Here is a 16,322-nt window from a genome sequence, read left to right on the forward strand (position 1 = left end):
AATTAAGGTGGTTGAAGGGAAGAAATTTTCTCAATCTATGGCTGACCCTAGATATGTACAGTACAGACCAAAAGTTTGGACACACCTTCTCAATCAAAGAGTTTTCTTTATTTTCATGACTATGAAAATTGTAGATTCACACTGAAGGCATCAAAACTATGAATGAACACATGTGGAATTATACATAACAAAAAAGTGTGAAACAACTGAAAATATATTTCATATTCTAGGTTCTTCCACCTTTTGCAGCAGACACATCTCTAGAACTGGTAAGAGGAGACTGTGTGAATCAGGCCTTCATGGTAGAATATCTGCTAGGAAACCACTGCTAAAGAAAGGCAACAAGCAGAAGAGACTTGTTTGGGCTAAAGAACACAAGGAGTGGACATTAGACCAGTGGAAATCTGTGCTTTGGTCTGATGAGTCCAAACCTTAGATCTTTGGTTCCAACCCCCGTGTCTTTGTGCGACGCAGAAAAGGTGAACGGATGGACTCTACATGCCTGGTTCCCACTGTGAAGCATGGAGGAGGAGGTGTGATGGTGTGGGGGTGCTTTGCTGGTGACACTCTGTTGGGGATTTATTCAAAATTGAAGGCATACTGAACCAGCATGGCTACCACAGCATCTTGCAGCGGCATGCTATTCCATCCGGTTTGCGTTTAGTTGGACCATCATTTATTTTTCATCAGGACAATGACCCCAAACACACCTCCAGGCTGTGTAAGGGCTATTTGACCAAGAAGGAGAGTGATGGGGTGCTGCGCCAGGTGACTACCTCTTGAAGCTCATCAAGAGAATGCCAAGAGTGTGCCAAGCAGTAATCAAAGCAAAAGGTGGCTACTTTGAAGAACCTAGAATATGAAATATATTTTCAGTTGTTTCACACTTTTTTGTTATGTATAATTCCACATGTGTTCATTCATAGTTTTGATGCCTTCAGTGTGAATCTACAATTTTCATAGTCATGAAAATAAAGAAATCTCTTTGAATGAGAAGGTGTGTCCAAACTTTTGGTCTGTACTGTATATACATTGTAAACTCCTAGCTAAGGCTGGCCATAGATTATTCAGTTTTTTTTTCCTTCAACATGGGTTGAAGGAAATAAAATTGCTTGATTCCCCCATCAACACAGTCAGAGAATTGATGGGGAAATCCCTCCTGCTGTGCTATGGTATTTTGACAGCAGGAGGTTTCCCCGATGCGGCTATAGCTTTATGTCGCGTACAAACGACCGTTTTTTCGGGTTGTAAAAAATGACGTTTTTAAGGGTCTAGAAAAAAACGACGTTTTTTTTCAACCCGATCATTAAAACGGCCTTGCCTACACACAATCGTGAAAAAAAATGCTCTAGCAAAGCGCGGTGACGTACAACACGTACGACGGCACTATTAAGGGGAAGTACCATGCGGATGGCGCCACCCTTTGGGCTGCTTTTGCTGATTCCGTGTTAGTAAAAGATGATTTGCGCTTTTCAGTCTGTTACAGCGTGATGAATGTGCTTACTCCATTACGAACGCTAGTTTTACCAGAAATAGCGCTCCTGTCTCATAACTTGCTTCTGAGCAAAGCCCACACACGGCCATTTTTTACGACGTAAAAAACTACGTGAAAAAATAGAGCATGTTCGAAATTTTTAATGCCCATTTTTTAGATCGTGAAAAATGCTCTGGAGCCCACACACAATCGTTTTTAATGACATTAAAAAACACGTCATTTTTTACAACCCGAAAAACGGTCGTGGGTACGCGGCATTAGTGTTTGAGAACTTACATAAGCATACTGGCAACTGTGACTGTTATCTCTAGAGCAGGCGTCTCAAACTGGCGGCCCTCCAGCTGTTGCAAAACTACAAGTCCAATGAGGCATTGCAAGAATGACAGTTACCAGCATGTCTCCCACAGGCAGAGGCATGATGGGACTTGTAGTTTTACAACAGCTGGAGGGCCACCAGTTTGAGACCCTTGCTCTAGAGGCATCCCTTGAATGTAACTTACATGCATGTGCTAGTAGGCAGAATGTAAACTAAAACATTGCATAACACTGATATGTTTGAGGATTTAATATCAATAACTGAACATTTCTAACGTGAACTTTCTTTTGGGAACCAGTTAAACTGATGGGTTTAGTTCCATTTTAATCACATTAAATGAACATTCACATACCGTATATATTCTAAAGGAAATGTTCTGTATATAATTGTCCTCACTGTGCACATGGCACTAATAATGTTTTCATTACATGTTTGCATTCTTTCGCGTCCTGATTAGAATTAGCCTGCCTATGTTACGTCCCTTTTTACCATAAAAGTACAATTGTAAATATTAATGCGATACCTACTTAATCATGTGTATAAAAACTTTCTATTGTGTCATAATATAGTAAAACAGTTATTTGGAAAGATGTGGAATGTATCTTTTGTGTCTTTTCCCCCACTGCAGTCGTTATTATTAATTTGGAACCACTAATCAAAATGAGGATAGGAATTGCTTATTATAATTTTTTTTTTCTTTAACAGTTTGAGGAGGAAAACCAGAGACTTGTCAGCGAAATGAACAGTCTGTTTGATGAAGTAAGGTAATCAACTATCTTTGTTTCATTCAGATATAATGTCATATTCTACTGGGCAGGGGAGATATACCTAAGGAAGAAAATCTTAAAGCGTTTGTTACCCCAACACTTCATATTCCTGATATGTGCCTTCTGTACCTAGACTTGTAGAAGAAACGGTGGTGGTCCGTCCATTAGGGGGCGCCGGAGCAACACCACCTCTATCCACGACCACCACCCCATGCCCTATCCACGGCTGCTATTTTGACAAGACACCGCCACCCCCTATTCATGCATCTGGCCCCTTTCAGGATGCGGGGCATGTGAATTACAGCGGCGGGGGTGTTTTTTGAAGCACCTGATTAGCGCCAGAGGCTCTAATAGGCTTAAAAATAGGGTGGGCTTGTGGCGCAGAGCATTGTGCCCCTCCCAACAAAAAAAATTACCACCGACTGCCACTGATGAGAAAGTATCCTGTTCTCTTTGTATTGCTTTCTTTATAAGACATGCCTGGTGTTCCCTCTGCTTTCCTATTAAAAACTGACCACACTAAGCAGGAGAGCACAATGTGGCCAGTTCTCTAGCTATGCTGGAAACTCAGTGTACTCTCCTCCAATTATCAGACTTGTCCTGGCAAGCTTAGTGTGCTGCTGCTTTTCCTCCCCCAGCTCTCGTGCAGCTGAGAACAGAGGGAATGTGATAATTTATTAAAAAAAGTTATTTACAATCACTTTAGTACAGAGCTCTGACTAGAAATAATAAATATATATATCTCATTAAAAAAAATTCTTTGCTGCAACACTCCTTCAGATTTAAGAGAATTTGTCCTATCTATCCTCTGCAGTGCTTCTTTTCCTCCACTGGATGTAATTTGTCTTCTGGGTTAAAGCGTTTGTTAACCCAAATAAAAATAAAGATCCTGTTCCTTTTAAAGCATGTTATACAGCACAGTGATTGTGCTGTGTATTTTGGCCCCCCTTTATCACCTGAAATACCTGGCTGAAATAAAAATCCAGCGGTGGTAATCCACACTCGATCCCCGCTCCAACATTGTCAGTATCCAGCGACTGGTGATCTCCTTTCCGCCGGGGTCCAGCGATGAGAAGATCATCCAGGTCCGGGATCCAGAGCGCAGCATCGCCGACCGCCTGTCACCACCGGAGACAACCCGGCGAATGACGCGGCTGGAGCTAGTGACAGTTCTTATATAGGTGAGGCGGGGCCACCCGTCACGTGACCCCATCCCCCTCTGACGCAACCTCTGCTATGTCACTGGGGAAGCCCAGGCTTCCCCCTTGCATCAGAGGGGGCGGGGTCACGTGACGGGTGGCCCCGCCTCATTTATATAAGAACTAGCGCCAGCCGCATCATTCGCCGGGATGTCTCTGGTGGAGAGAGGAGGCGGGCGATGCTGCGGTCTGGATCCCGGACCTGGATGATCTTCTCATCGCTGGACCCTGGCGGAGAGATCACATGTCGCTGGATACTGACAATGTTGGAACGGGGATCGATAGTGGATTACCACCGCTGGATTTTTATTTATTTTTTAATAAAGGACTTTTTTCCACGGTGTGTGTGTGTGTGTGTGTGTGTGTGTGTTTTTTTACAATTATTTACACTTCCTTAGTGAAATGGTAGGGGTACAATGTAGGGGTCTTCCAGATTCTGATAAGCCCCCCGCCCGCAGACCCCCACAACCACCGGGCAAGTGTTCTGGGGATGAGGCCCTTGTCCCCATCAACATGGGGACCTCCTCCCCATGTTGAGGGCATGTGGACTGGTACGGTTCAGGAGGGGGGGCTCTCTCGTCCCCCCCTCTTTTCTGCGGCCGGCCAGGTTGCGTGCTCGGACAAGGGGTCTGGTGTGGATTTTTGGGGGGACTCCACGCCATTTTTTATTTAATTTGGTGTGGAATTCCACTTAAAATCCACACCAGATCTGAAGGATCTGGAATGGATATTTGGGTTGAACCCCACGTAATTTTTTTTAAAAAATTGACGGCGGGGTTCCCCCCAAATATCTATACCAGACCTGAAGGGCCTGGTAATTGAATTGGACCCCCAGGCTTTTTTTTATTTTTATGAATGAATTCTCTCTGAATTGCCGGGAGCCGACAATTCATTATAGCCGCGGGTGATTTCACCATAAATGTCCGCTTGCTGTGATCGTATGTTTTTAGCTACTTCGTCGAATCTTCATGTCTCTCTATGTCGAATCTTTTCTCTTTGTCAAATCTTTTCTCTCTATGTCGACTCTTCTTCATGTCTCTCTAATGTCAAATCTTTTCTCTTTATGTAGAATAATATTGGACTAATAGAGTTAAGGTTAGGCACATTCAACCGCACGGAAAACGTAAATAAAGCATTTGTTTGTCGGATCTTTCGGTTTTCGTTTTCTGTGCTTTCGTTATCGTTTGTTAAAACAATAATGAAAATACCTGAAATTCAGACGAAAATGCACATGTCTAATTATGAAAAAGAGCACTGCCTGCAAAAATAAATGGGTATATCCTCACCTTTCCCAACTCTACGTTGTCGGATCTTTACTCTTTTCCAGAGTAATGGCCTCTTGCCACCTGACATGCTTCAAAGTACGGTACATTAGAGGACTGGCTCCCTGTTGCATTCTGTTCCCTGGATCATCATAGAACACAATAGTGAAGAAGGGGTCAGTGGAACCTCAACAGGCAGCAGGAGGTGCAGGCATCCAAAATGTTCAGAATTGTTAAATGTGAAGATTCTTCAAGTGCCTGTAGTTCCTGAACTGTCCAGAGATCAGAAGACTGGGACAAGCAAGTTTATAAAGTGAGTAAAAAAGTGTGAAGTCGCACTAAAATCAACCTACTAATTATAAAACACGATTGATAAAATACACCTAATAGTCATCCAAATGATCATGTGTAAATGGCTAATAAGTGAGCAAAACTGATAAGGAATGAAAAAAAATCACAAAATATATATACAAACAACCGTCCACAAGCTGGTGTAGATAAGCTTGTCTGAAGATGAGTAATCAATCCAAAAGGTTCCTGCTGTTTGAGATGCAATCCCAATCAAATGGTAGAGGCTTCAAGTGCTTTCACATCAGTTCCTATCCTAGGATTGCCTCGTATAACATAACTCTCAAATAAACAAGAGAGAATTAAAACATAGCGCAATATGCTGATGCTAACTTCTATGTGTGAAGTATGCAAATAAACTCACTTCTGGTCAGTTCAGCCAGCGCATTTGTATAATCAGATACAATATGAAGCTCCTTAATCTGTGTCTCCTGGTTATCGTCACAAGGCTCCTCCCCTACGAGTTACGTCACTTGTAATGTGACTTTATTACCCTTGATAAATTTACGTGATATTAGGTGTATTTTATCAATCGTGTTTTATAATTAGTAGGTTGATTTTTGCGCGACTTCACACTTTTTTTACATACTTTTTCACAGTGTCTGAGCACAATTTCTTTAGTTGCGGCTTTTATCATTTGTTTATCTTCTATTTATATTTTTGGTTGTATTTAAGAATTCGCATCAACGCTTGAGTCACTTTAATAATTTGACAAGCAAGTTTAACCCCCCCCCCCCATTTTTCTTTTCTTTGCAGGTGGTGAACCTTTTTTTTAACCCAGTATTCTTAGCTTGTTTTCTCATTGCATCTACTCAATAGTTTCCCTTTAAAGCGGGAGTTCACCCATGTATTAAAAAAAAAATTTTCTCCCCTTAGATTCCTGCTCGTTCGGTCTAGGGGAATCGGCTATTTGTATTAAAATATGAGCAGTACTTACCCGTTTTCGAGCTGCATCTTCTTCCGTCGCTTCCGGGTATGGGTCTTCGGGAGCGGGCGTTCCTTCTTGATTGACAGTCTTCCGAGAGGCTTCCGACGGTCGCATCCATCGCGTCACTCGTAGCCGAAAGAAGCCGAACGTCGGTGCGGCTCTATACTGCGCCTGCGCACCGACGTTCGGCTTCTTTCGGAAAATCGTGACGCGATGGATGCGACCGTCGGAAGCCTCTCGGAAGACTGTCAATCAAGAAGGAACGCCCATTCCCGCAGCCCATACCCGGAAGCGACGGAGAGGATGCATCTCGTAAACGGGTAAGTACTGCACATATTTTAAAACAAATAGCCGATTCCCCTAGAGAAAACGAGCAGGAATCTAAGGGGAAAAAGTGCCCTCTAAGGGTGAACCCCCGCTTTAAGGAATCTCACTGGCTGTCCTGACATCACAAATTCTGCATACAGGAATAGGCAGTTGAAGGGGACTGGTCTAAAACAGATGGAGCACAGTCATTTCCAGCAGCACAGAAGCTGTTGTATGCAGCCAGATGTGCCTGCGATCTCTCGGTGTGGCGGGAAAGGGGTTAACCTGGAGTAAATGAACTGAATGTAATTGACATTTGTAGAAATATCAGATAAGTGCAGGTATTTTTAAAATAGGTGTGTTTCCATGGCAACAAAACATTAATGGATGCTGGATGTGGCCATTCTCTCTTCATCGCTTAGATAAGTTGTATCTCCTCTCAGGCCCGTTCTGCATATCAGTGTCTGCACTTCTAAGCTGTAGAAAAGGCATTATATACAATGCATTGTTATCAGCCACAGAAATATGTACCGTATATGCACTAAACGCGTTAACCATTTGCAGTGTTCTCGATGGATTTCCTCTTTGCCTGTAGATGTGTCCTGTAACCTGTGGATAAGAATAAAACATCAAGTCTTGCAGTTCCCTGCCGTCACTTGCTGTAAAGCTAGCCATACACTAGTAGAGTTTAATATTTTTTTTTTCGTAACATTCGATTTTCTAATGGTTAGTGGAGTCAAATAGACTGTCGTTTAATATCTGTAGAGATGAGAAGATTTAAAAGTGCTGGCTATAAAAAAAAAAAAAATCTAATTCCAAATGTGAATGTGGTTTTCATTCAGAAAAATGTGTACATATTATAATGTGCATATGCTAGGACAGACATACATGTTTATTACGTCTGGGATTCCATGCAAGGAGCAGGTCTGGACTTAATTTTAAAGGATATGTAAAGGTTGCGGGTTTTAAAAAACAAACATGTCGTATTTACCTTCTCTGTGCAGTTGGCTTTGTACAGAGTGGCCCCGATCCTCCTCTTCTGGGGTCCCTCAGAGGCGCTCCTGGCTCCTCCTCTTCTTGAGTGCCCCGTTGGAGAAATCTATCTGGTCACCTCCTCCCATGCTTACCTCCAGGACTTCTTCAGAGGACTTCATAACTGCTCCCTTACTTGTAACATGTTATACTTTCCTGCTCTGTGCAGTGGTTTTGCACAGAGCAGCCCTGATTTGCCTCTTCTCTGGTCCCCCGCCGGCTCTGTGGGCCCCTCCACCTTACGCTTGCTATAGGAGCGCTCGTGCTCGCTCCCGAGCCTGATCTCTGCATCCATAAGACAGAGCTCGGCTCAGCCCTGCTCCCGCCTCACTGGCTCTGATTGACAGCAGAGGAAGCCAATGCATCTCAGCCAATCAGGAGGGAGAGACCTGGGAGAGCTTCGGGTCTCATGCATATTGCTGGATCGAGATTGGACTTGGGTAAGTATTAGTGGGGGGCTCAGTGGGGGAGCTGCACACTGAAGGTTTTTTATCCTTAGAATGCATGAAGGTAAAAAAAAACCTTCAGCCTTTACAACCACTTTAAGAAACTGAAAACCCTGAGTGAGTAGGCTTTGTAGTCTCTGTGTTTTTTTTTTTTTCCTAAATTGTATTGTCACTCTAACCTTATTTGTAGTTTGAGAGTTCCACTTCTGCTTAAAAGAAAAGCAAGTCCTTGACGCAGACTTTTCTCCTAGCAATTATGGAATTGATTGCAGGAACCTAGTTATCTTACTATGGGCAACAAAGGCTTTTTCCTTGGAAATGTCAGATTATTGGATTTTCAAAATTGAGAATTAAGGGTCACACTCTTATTAATCTCCCCTACGTATATATTTCTAGAATGTAAGCAGGTTTAAAGACAAGCTAGTTTATTTCTGTGACAAATCCTTCTTCAAAGAGCCCACAGTATACAAATCCTGGCTATGTCTGCTCACGTTTCCCAACCACTTCGGCCCCAGAAGGATTTACCCCCTTCCTGACCATTTTTTGCAATTCTGTACTGACACATTTCTCCAGACACAAATCAGGAAAGCAAACGACAAACAATCTGAATTGTTCAAAGTTATGAAGGAACTTTGTGCCCCTAAAAGATTCCAGCAACACATTGTACCATCCCAAGAGCTTATTGTTGGGATTCTCGAGCAAAGTATCGAGACTCCTCACGTAATGCGCCAACAACTCTCTAGGCCTCTCTAACCAATTTCCGCCTAACACGAACCACTGCCCAGAATTTTTTTTTAATTTCGAACTGGTAAAAACCCATGACCTGGAAGCCCTGATTTTGAAATTAAAAACTACTTGCTATCCTGGAGACGTCTGCCCCGCTTGGCTCATCCAGGAGAATCTACATACCATTATTGATGACTTATGCTACCTAGTCAATCGCTCATTCCAACTTGGGATTGTTCCCGCAATTTTAAAACACAGCTTTCTGACTCCACTTTTAAAAAAAGCCAGCTTGGACCCGACTGACTCAGCTTCTCATTTTTTAGCTAGAGTTATTGAAATAGAGGCCCTTCTCCAGCTTTAAAACTCATTGTGAGGATGGCCTGCTCTTCCACGACCTACAGTCGGGCTTACGCACTGGTAGGGGAACAGAGCTGGTAGCTCTGTCCACCCAAGAGAAGCTCCTCAACGTGGTGGATGCGGGCGGGTCGGCAGCCCTGACATTTCTCTCCTACATGTAAAAATCATCATTTATTTGCTAGAAATGTACATAGAACCCCAAAACATTATATATGTTTTTTTTTAGAAAATACTAAAAGAATAAAATGGTGGTCTTAGCTTTTTAGCTCGCACTGTATTTGCGCAGCAATTTTTCTAACGCGTTTTAAAAAAAAAAAAAAAAAAGCTTTGTGCTTGAAAAAAAAAACAGTAAAGTTAGTCCAATGTTTTTGCATAATGTGAAACATGACGTTACGCAGAGTAAATAGATACCCAACATGTCACCCTTCAAAATTGCACGCGCTCGTGGAATGGCGCTAAACTTCGCTACTTAAAAATCCCCATAGGCGACGCTTTAAATATTTTTACTGGTTACATGTTTTTAGTTGGAGAAGAGGTCTAGGGCCAAAATGATTGCTCTCGCTCTAACGTTCGCAGCGATACCTCACATGTGGGGTTTGAACACCGTTTTCATATCTGGGCGGGACTTACGTATGCGTTCGCTTCTGGATGCGAGCACACGGGGACAGGGGCGCTTTAAAAAAAATAAAACATTTTATTGTTCATTTTACTTTATTTATTTTAGTTTGACACTTTTTTCCGCAAAAATAAATGTGTTGATCTCTTTTATTCCTATTACAAGGAATGTAAACATCCCTTGTAATGGGAATATGGCATGATAGGTCCTCTTTACAGTGAGATATGAGGGGGTCAATAAGACCCCACATATCACCTCTAGGCTGGGAAGCCTGAAATAAAAAAAAAAAAAACTATCCTGGCTTCGATCGTAGCTGTGAGTTGCTAGACGCACCAGAGGACAGCGGGGGTGTCCCCTCTCGCCTCCCGTAAGAATGATCAAGCGGCGGAACAGCAGCTATGATTGTTCTTATGGTGTAGGGAATCGCCGGCTGAAAAAGCCGATATCTGAATGATGACTGTAGTTGCAGGCATTCAGAAATCCCTGCATAAAGTCAAGGATGTCATATGATGGCGGCGGGTAGGAAGTGGTTATTGCGGAGTACTGCACAGTATGGACAGGTTATTGCAGAGTATTGCACAGTATGGGGCAGGGTATTGCAGAGTATTGCACAGTATTGGGCAGGGTATTGCAGTGTATGGGGCAGGGTATTGCACAGTATTGGGGCAGGGATGGCTGATCATGGATGCTGCAGTCTCAGCTCTCCTCTCACACTGTACCAATCGGTACAGAGAGGGGAGGGAGGAACCGGCATCATCACATGACGCCGGTTTGTTTACAAGTGATCGCTCCGTCATTGGATGGAGCGATCACGTGGTAAACCGCCGCTATCGGCTGCGATTTACCGTGATCCGTGATGCGCCGGGTCCTCTGGACCCGGCGGTCACGGACACTCCTGTGTGCGAGCCCCAGGCAGCGCGCGATTCTGGAAGACCGTTAATTAACGGCCTCCCAGAGTTAAGCAATCGCCCTGTAGCCGTACTTTGGCTAAAGCAGTTAAAGCAGTTGTAACCCAATAAAAAAAGAAATATCCTGTTTAAAGCACGATAAACAGCATAGTGCATCTGCAATGTCATTTGTCCCATTCTATACTGTAAAATACCTAGTTAATTCTGCCTGTTCCTGTGTAATTATGGCTGCTGATTCATGATACTATTGTCAGTTTGCGTGCCTTAATCATCCTGCTGGTCAGTCTCTCCATCTCCCCCTCCCTCCCTGCCTATCAGCTCAATAGTCTGTGCTGTGAGATCCTATCTCCTCCCCACTCTTCCCCTCCTGCCATTTTTCTGTGTGGCTATAAAGTCACTGAGCACAATTACTGTGTCCCTTCTGATACAACAAGCTATATTGTGCAGTGTGTGTGTGGGGGTTTTTTTTTTTTAAATATGAAGCTAAATACCTTATTTCACAGCACCTCTGTGTGATCACGTGACCTCATGGGTGACGTCAGAGGGGAATCTCAGTCCCCAACTGTAGTCCTCAGATCAGTGAAGGAGACTAACGGGAGGTCACGTGACCACACAGTAGCAGCTCATTTAGCTTCATAATTTAAAAAGAGACACACTGCACATCATAGCTTGCTATAACAGAGGGGATTCCAGTAATTGTCCTCAGTGACTTTACAACCACTTTAAGGCTGGTACACAGGCCAGTTCAATAGAAATCGTCCAACATTTCGGCCTATGGGCCAGATTCACAGAGGAGATACGACGGCGTATCTCCTGATACACCGTCGTATCTATGCGGCTGATTCATAGAATCAGTTCCGCATAGATAGCCCTAAGATCCGACAGGTGTAATTGACTTACACCGTCGGATCTTAGGATGCAATACTTCGGCCGCCGCTGGGGGGATTTTGCGTCGTATTCCAGCGTCGGGTATGCAAATGAGCAGTTACGGCGATCCACAAAGTTTTTTTCCCGTCGTTACGTCGTCGCTAGTAATTTTTTCCCGACGCTAATTTACACCTGCTTTAACATGGCTTAACTTTAGTCGAGCCATGTTAAAGTATGGCCGTCGTTCCCGGGTCGAATTTCAATTTATTTTTTTTCCGCGTAAGACGTCCGGGAATACCAATGGACGCTACGCACGTCGCCGTTCTAAAAAATGACGTCACATCACGCAAAGCACGGCGGGAATTTCAAAACTGAGCATGCGCAGTACGTCCGGCGCGGGAGCGCACCTAATTTAAATGGTAGCCGCCCCATTTGAATTGGGCGGGCTTGCGCCGGACGTGTTTACGATACACCGCCGCAAGTTTACATTGTGGATCGTGCACTGAAAACTTGCGGCAGTGTAACGTAAACGGGTTACGTTACACGCCCGCAAATGTACGAGAATCTGGCCCTATGTGTATAGTAGCCTGTCCAGCAGAAGCTGGTCTAAGGACCAGCTTTTATCCAACAAGCATGCTGGAAAATCAGCATCCAATAAGTGCTAGTAGGCAATAGCTGCGAGCGCTGATCACTGTGTTCTGGTGGAGGGGGGGGGGGGATTGCTGTACTTACAAAAGCAATGTTAGTACAGGAATCTGTCCGTTTCTTTTTTTTTTTTTCATTCAGTCCACTGGGTTGAATGGGAAAAAAAAAACATTACTCCCCGTGTGTACCAGGCATTATTGTTTGCCACAATTTTTATACCTGGTAAACTACTGGTAGAGAAATACACATCTTCCACGTCCTCTTTAGAAGTCCATGTTAGCGCAAGTAAGTAAACCTAATGTTACTGACTGATTAAATAAGAGGATAATTCATGTCTCCCATTAAGCAAAACACGGCTGAACATGAAAATGGCAACACGTAGCTGAAGGGCTAATAATAGGTATGGTGTGGGTGTTGTTTCTCTGGAGCTAGGAGAGCAGAATGTTTATTACTTGACTCATGGAATGTTCTCCTGCCAATACTGGCTATTCTATAGCAGGCAGGACATTCCTTCTCAAACATTTTCATGATATCTCCTACCGATTTATTACATTTCAAGTGGTGCGTTGTCTCATGTCTGAGGTTACTGCCCACACCACCAGCCAAAACCTCCCAGTCCCTAAAGATCAAACTGATTATAGAGCCTTGCCTCGTTGCTTTTGCTTTCAATAAGATAAGCAAACATGGGAGATTTCTGCAGGCTTCCCTGCTACTCCATAGATCTAGATCTAGATATAGATGAAGACCGTCTCAGAGGCCTCTTTAGTGTCTATATGGACATTCAGATGTAACTAATTGCAACATTGTTTTTCCATTTGGAAAAGAATAAGCGATATTTACAACCGCCAGTTCTACTGTGGAGCTATTGTGTTCCCCTGAGGAAAGGGGGGCGGGGCTTGCCTGCCGGGAGAACACAGTGATTTACTGCTAGCAGCTCTAGCCGTTAGTAATAATCGCATGATAAAAATCTGACATGCTGGTTGTACCCAAGTCAATCGATGAATCGATTTGGGTACAACCAGCCTGCCCATAAATGCATTGAAACTTGTCTAGTCCATGCTCAACACCAGCTGAAATTTGATCCATCTGTAGACTGCTTAAGGAAATTTTGGTATGTCACCAGGGTCAGCAGAACTAGCGTCCTCATTGGAAGATTTTGCCTTTATCAGGCCCCATACACACGGCCGAGAAACTCGACGAGCAAAACACATCGTTTTGCTCGTCGAGTTTCTTGTGAAGCCGCCGAGGATCTCGGTGAGCCAAATTTCCTCATTGAGTAACGAGGAAATAGAGAACATGTTCTCTATTTGGCACGACGAGATTCTCGTCGGTTTCCTCGGCCGAAAGTGTACACACGGCCGGGTTTCTCGGCAGAATACAGCTCTGACCGAGTTTCTGGCTGAATTCTGCCGAGAAACTCGGTCGTGTGTACGGGGCCTTAGTGTTCTGCTGTCAACCTAAAATATGAGATTTTCTTTTACTTTCACTTTTAGATGAAAATGGTAAGCCAGGCAGGCCTTTAGCCACTTTAACCACTTGCCGCCCACCATATAGTAAAATGACATTGGCAAAGTGGTTACGATATCCGGAGCGGACGTCTTATGAAATGTTGAGGATAACAAATCCTGCATGGAGGGAGCTTCAGACCAAGAGCGATTGATGGTTATTTTGTATTTCTTCCATTTGCGAATAATCACTCCAACAGTTGTCTCTTTCTAACCAAGCTTCTTGCTGATGGTCTTGTAGCCCATTCCAGCCTTTTACAGGTCTACAAATATGTCCCTGATATCCTTTGACGGCTCTTTGGTCTTGCCCATGATGGTGAGTTTGAATGTAGACAGGTGACAGATAAGATATCGTTAGGAGCACCTTCTTAAATTGGCAGGACAAATCTGTGTACCACAAGAGCACATACTGTAGCCAGTCTGCGGGAGACAGAATCATTGTTGGTTGGTAGGGGATCAAATACTTATTTTACTCAATGAACTACAACCCAGTTTATAACATTTGTATCATGTGTTTTTTCTGGATGTTTGGTTGATATTCTGTCTCTATTATTTAAAATGCACCTATATTAACAATTGTAGACCCTTCATTTCTTCGCAAGTGGGCAAACGTACAAAATATGCAATGGATCAAATAATTATTTTCCCCTCTGTAGCTGCAAAGGGTGAGCCAACTCAATATTGAACCCTACGGAATTAGACTGGGATTCCATTAAAGTTCATGTGCATGTAAAGGCAGACGTCACAATACTTTTGGCAATATAGGGTATCAGTGATATGAAATGTTGGGTGTACATATACTTTAATTTAAAATATTGACTAAAGCATCAGAGTGTCTGTAAAGTATATTTCTCAAAACTTCTTTCAGGACAGCATCTAGTCGAGAGCGTAGCTCCACCCAACTTCCCAGGAAACACTGCGATCAATGTCTTTTAAGGCAGGACACTTTCACCATGGCCTCAGTTGTAGTGTTTCCTCCTCCATGGTGTAAGTGCTGCGAGGAACTGCAGATGTGCTGCGCTCCCTCCAGGCAGAGGGGGGGCATGGCATAACTTTTTAGACTATCCCAGCATCCTGCCAGACGAGCTGCGAATGTTCTGGAGCTCCCCTCTTCTTTCCCGCTTGGCGAAAAATTGGGGACCGGCAGGGGACCTGTCCCAACTTGGAGCTTGGTACCGATGACGGGTGACGTCATTTCTGGAAGGAGCACACGACTTCTGGTTTCGGCCTGTAGAATGGGGGTGGGCCGTGGCTGACGTACACTTTTGGTCTTCACAGCGGCGAAGAGACCGGGAGTTTAAAAAAAGAGACAGTATGGCCCAATGTCCTTGGCATTTGTCCGCAGAGTCAGCGCCAGTGGTTTAAGTACTAATCTAGTGCTTTCTCCCCTTTTTCCTCTGTTTTATTACAGAAAGTGGAGAAGAAATTAATGCATGCCCTTCCTACTCCTAAGAAAAAGTGCCCCTCTGGCAAGGCGTCCCTTAAGTATACCTGGACGTAGGCTCTATGTAAAGATTATATAGTCTACCTGGTAAAACATGAAACACCTCAAAGTTTGGATCTTTTGGTCTCCTTCAAAAAGGAGCGGAAAGACTGAAAAGTGTATGGAAGCTCCTTTTTTTGACAGGCACCCAGCGCTCCAATCAGGGAGTCAGGCCAATGTACCATGCAGTCCTCTGCCATCCACTTCATTATACAGGGAGGAGAGTGACTCAGAGGAAGAGGGCGTAAGCAGGACCAGCTCCCCCAAAGTATCAGGGGATGAGGATAAAGGGGAATGCAGGAGGTAGACGATTGTCTATATACAAATTATCCTTGGAGGAGGTGGCTGATTTGAGTAAAACCATTCATACCACCCTTCGCATTCAGGAGGATAAGGTTGACTTATTCCTGCATGATGAAATGTTTGAGGGCCATGGGGAGGTTAAATAGAGAGTTTTTCCAGTTCACAAGGTCTTTCAGAGGCTGTCAAATGAGAATGGAAGGACCCAGAGAGGGATCAGTTTTTCTATCGATCCCTTAAGCAAAGGGTTCCCTTTGACGAGGACAAGTCGCATGTGCGGAACAAAAGGCTGAAATTTGGATGCATGCATGAAAGCATGGGACTCGTAAATGACCAATCTCCAGCCATCAATGGCTTCAACTGTGATGGGCAGAAATTTGGAGCTTTAGCTAGAACAGTTAAAGGAGCGCATTGAGGGAGGTATCTCCCGAGAGGATCTGTTGGACATCTTTCCGGTTCTTCTAAAGCCAATGGGTTATGTAGAAGATTGCTCTGCGGAGTCAATCAGGATGTCTGCCAAAACTTCAACTTTAGTGAACTCGGCACGAAGGACCCTCTGGTTAAAGACTTGGTCTGGGAACTCTGCTTCCAAAGTAAAGCTCTGTGGGCTCCCTTTTAATGGGGATCTGTTATTTGGCCCTGACTTAGAGACCATGTTGGATAGAACCGCAGATAAGAAAAAGGCAAAGAAAAAGATGGTGGTCCTACTGTGGGAGGGAGACTTCTATCCTTCCTTCGTCAGTGGAGAGTGGTAATATCCAGTCCAATTGTCCTCACTGTCATGTCCCAGGGATACAGACAAAAAATTTCGAAAAT

At 43.9% G+C, this 16,322-nt stretch overlaps 1 protein-coding gene across 1 annotated transcript in view; it reads left to right on the plus strand.

Annotated features, from left to right (window-relative positions):
• STX18 (syntaxin 18) overlaps positions 1 to 16,322 on the plus strand; it is a 237,369-nt gene that overhangs the window by 194,228 nt on the left and 26,819 nt on the right. The window contains exon 8 of the mRNA XM_040335414.1: positions 2,517 to 2,575. Within this exon, the coding sequence (XP_040191348.1) occupies positions 2,517 to 2,575 (59 nt within the window). The remainder of the gene's footprint in view (positions 1 to 2,516; positions 2,576 to 16,322) is intronic.

This window comes from Rana temporaria, chromosome 1 (genome assembly GCF_905171775.1).
Source record: "Rana temporaria chromosome 1, aRanTem1.1, whole genome shotgun sequence".
NCBI classification, from domain to species: Eukaryota; Metazoa; Chordata; class Amphibia; order Anura; family Ranidae; genus Rana; species Rana temporaria.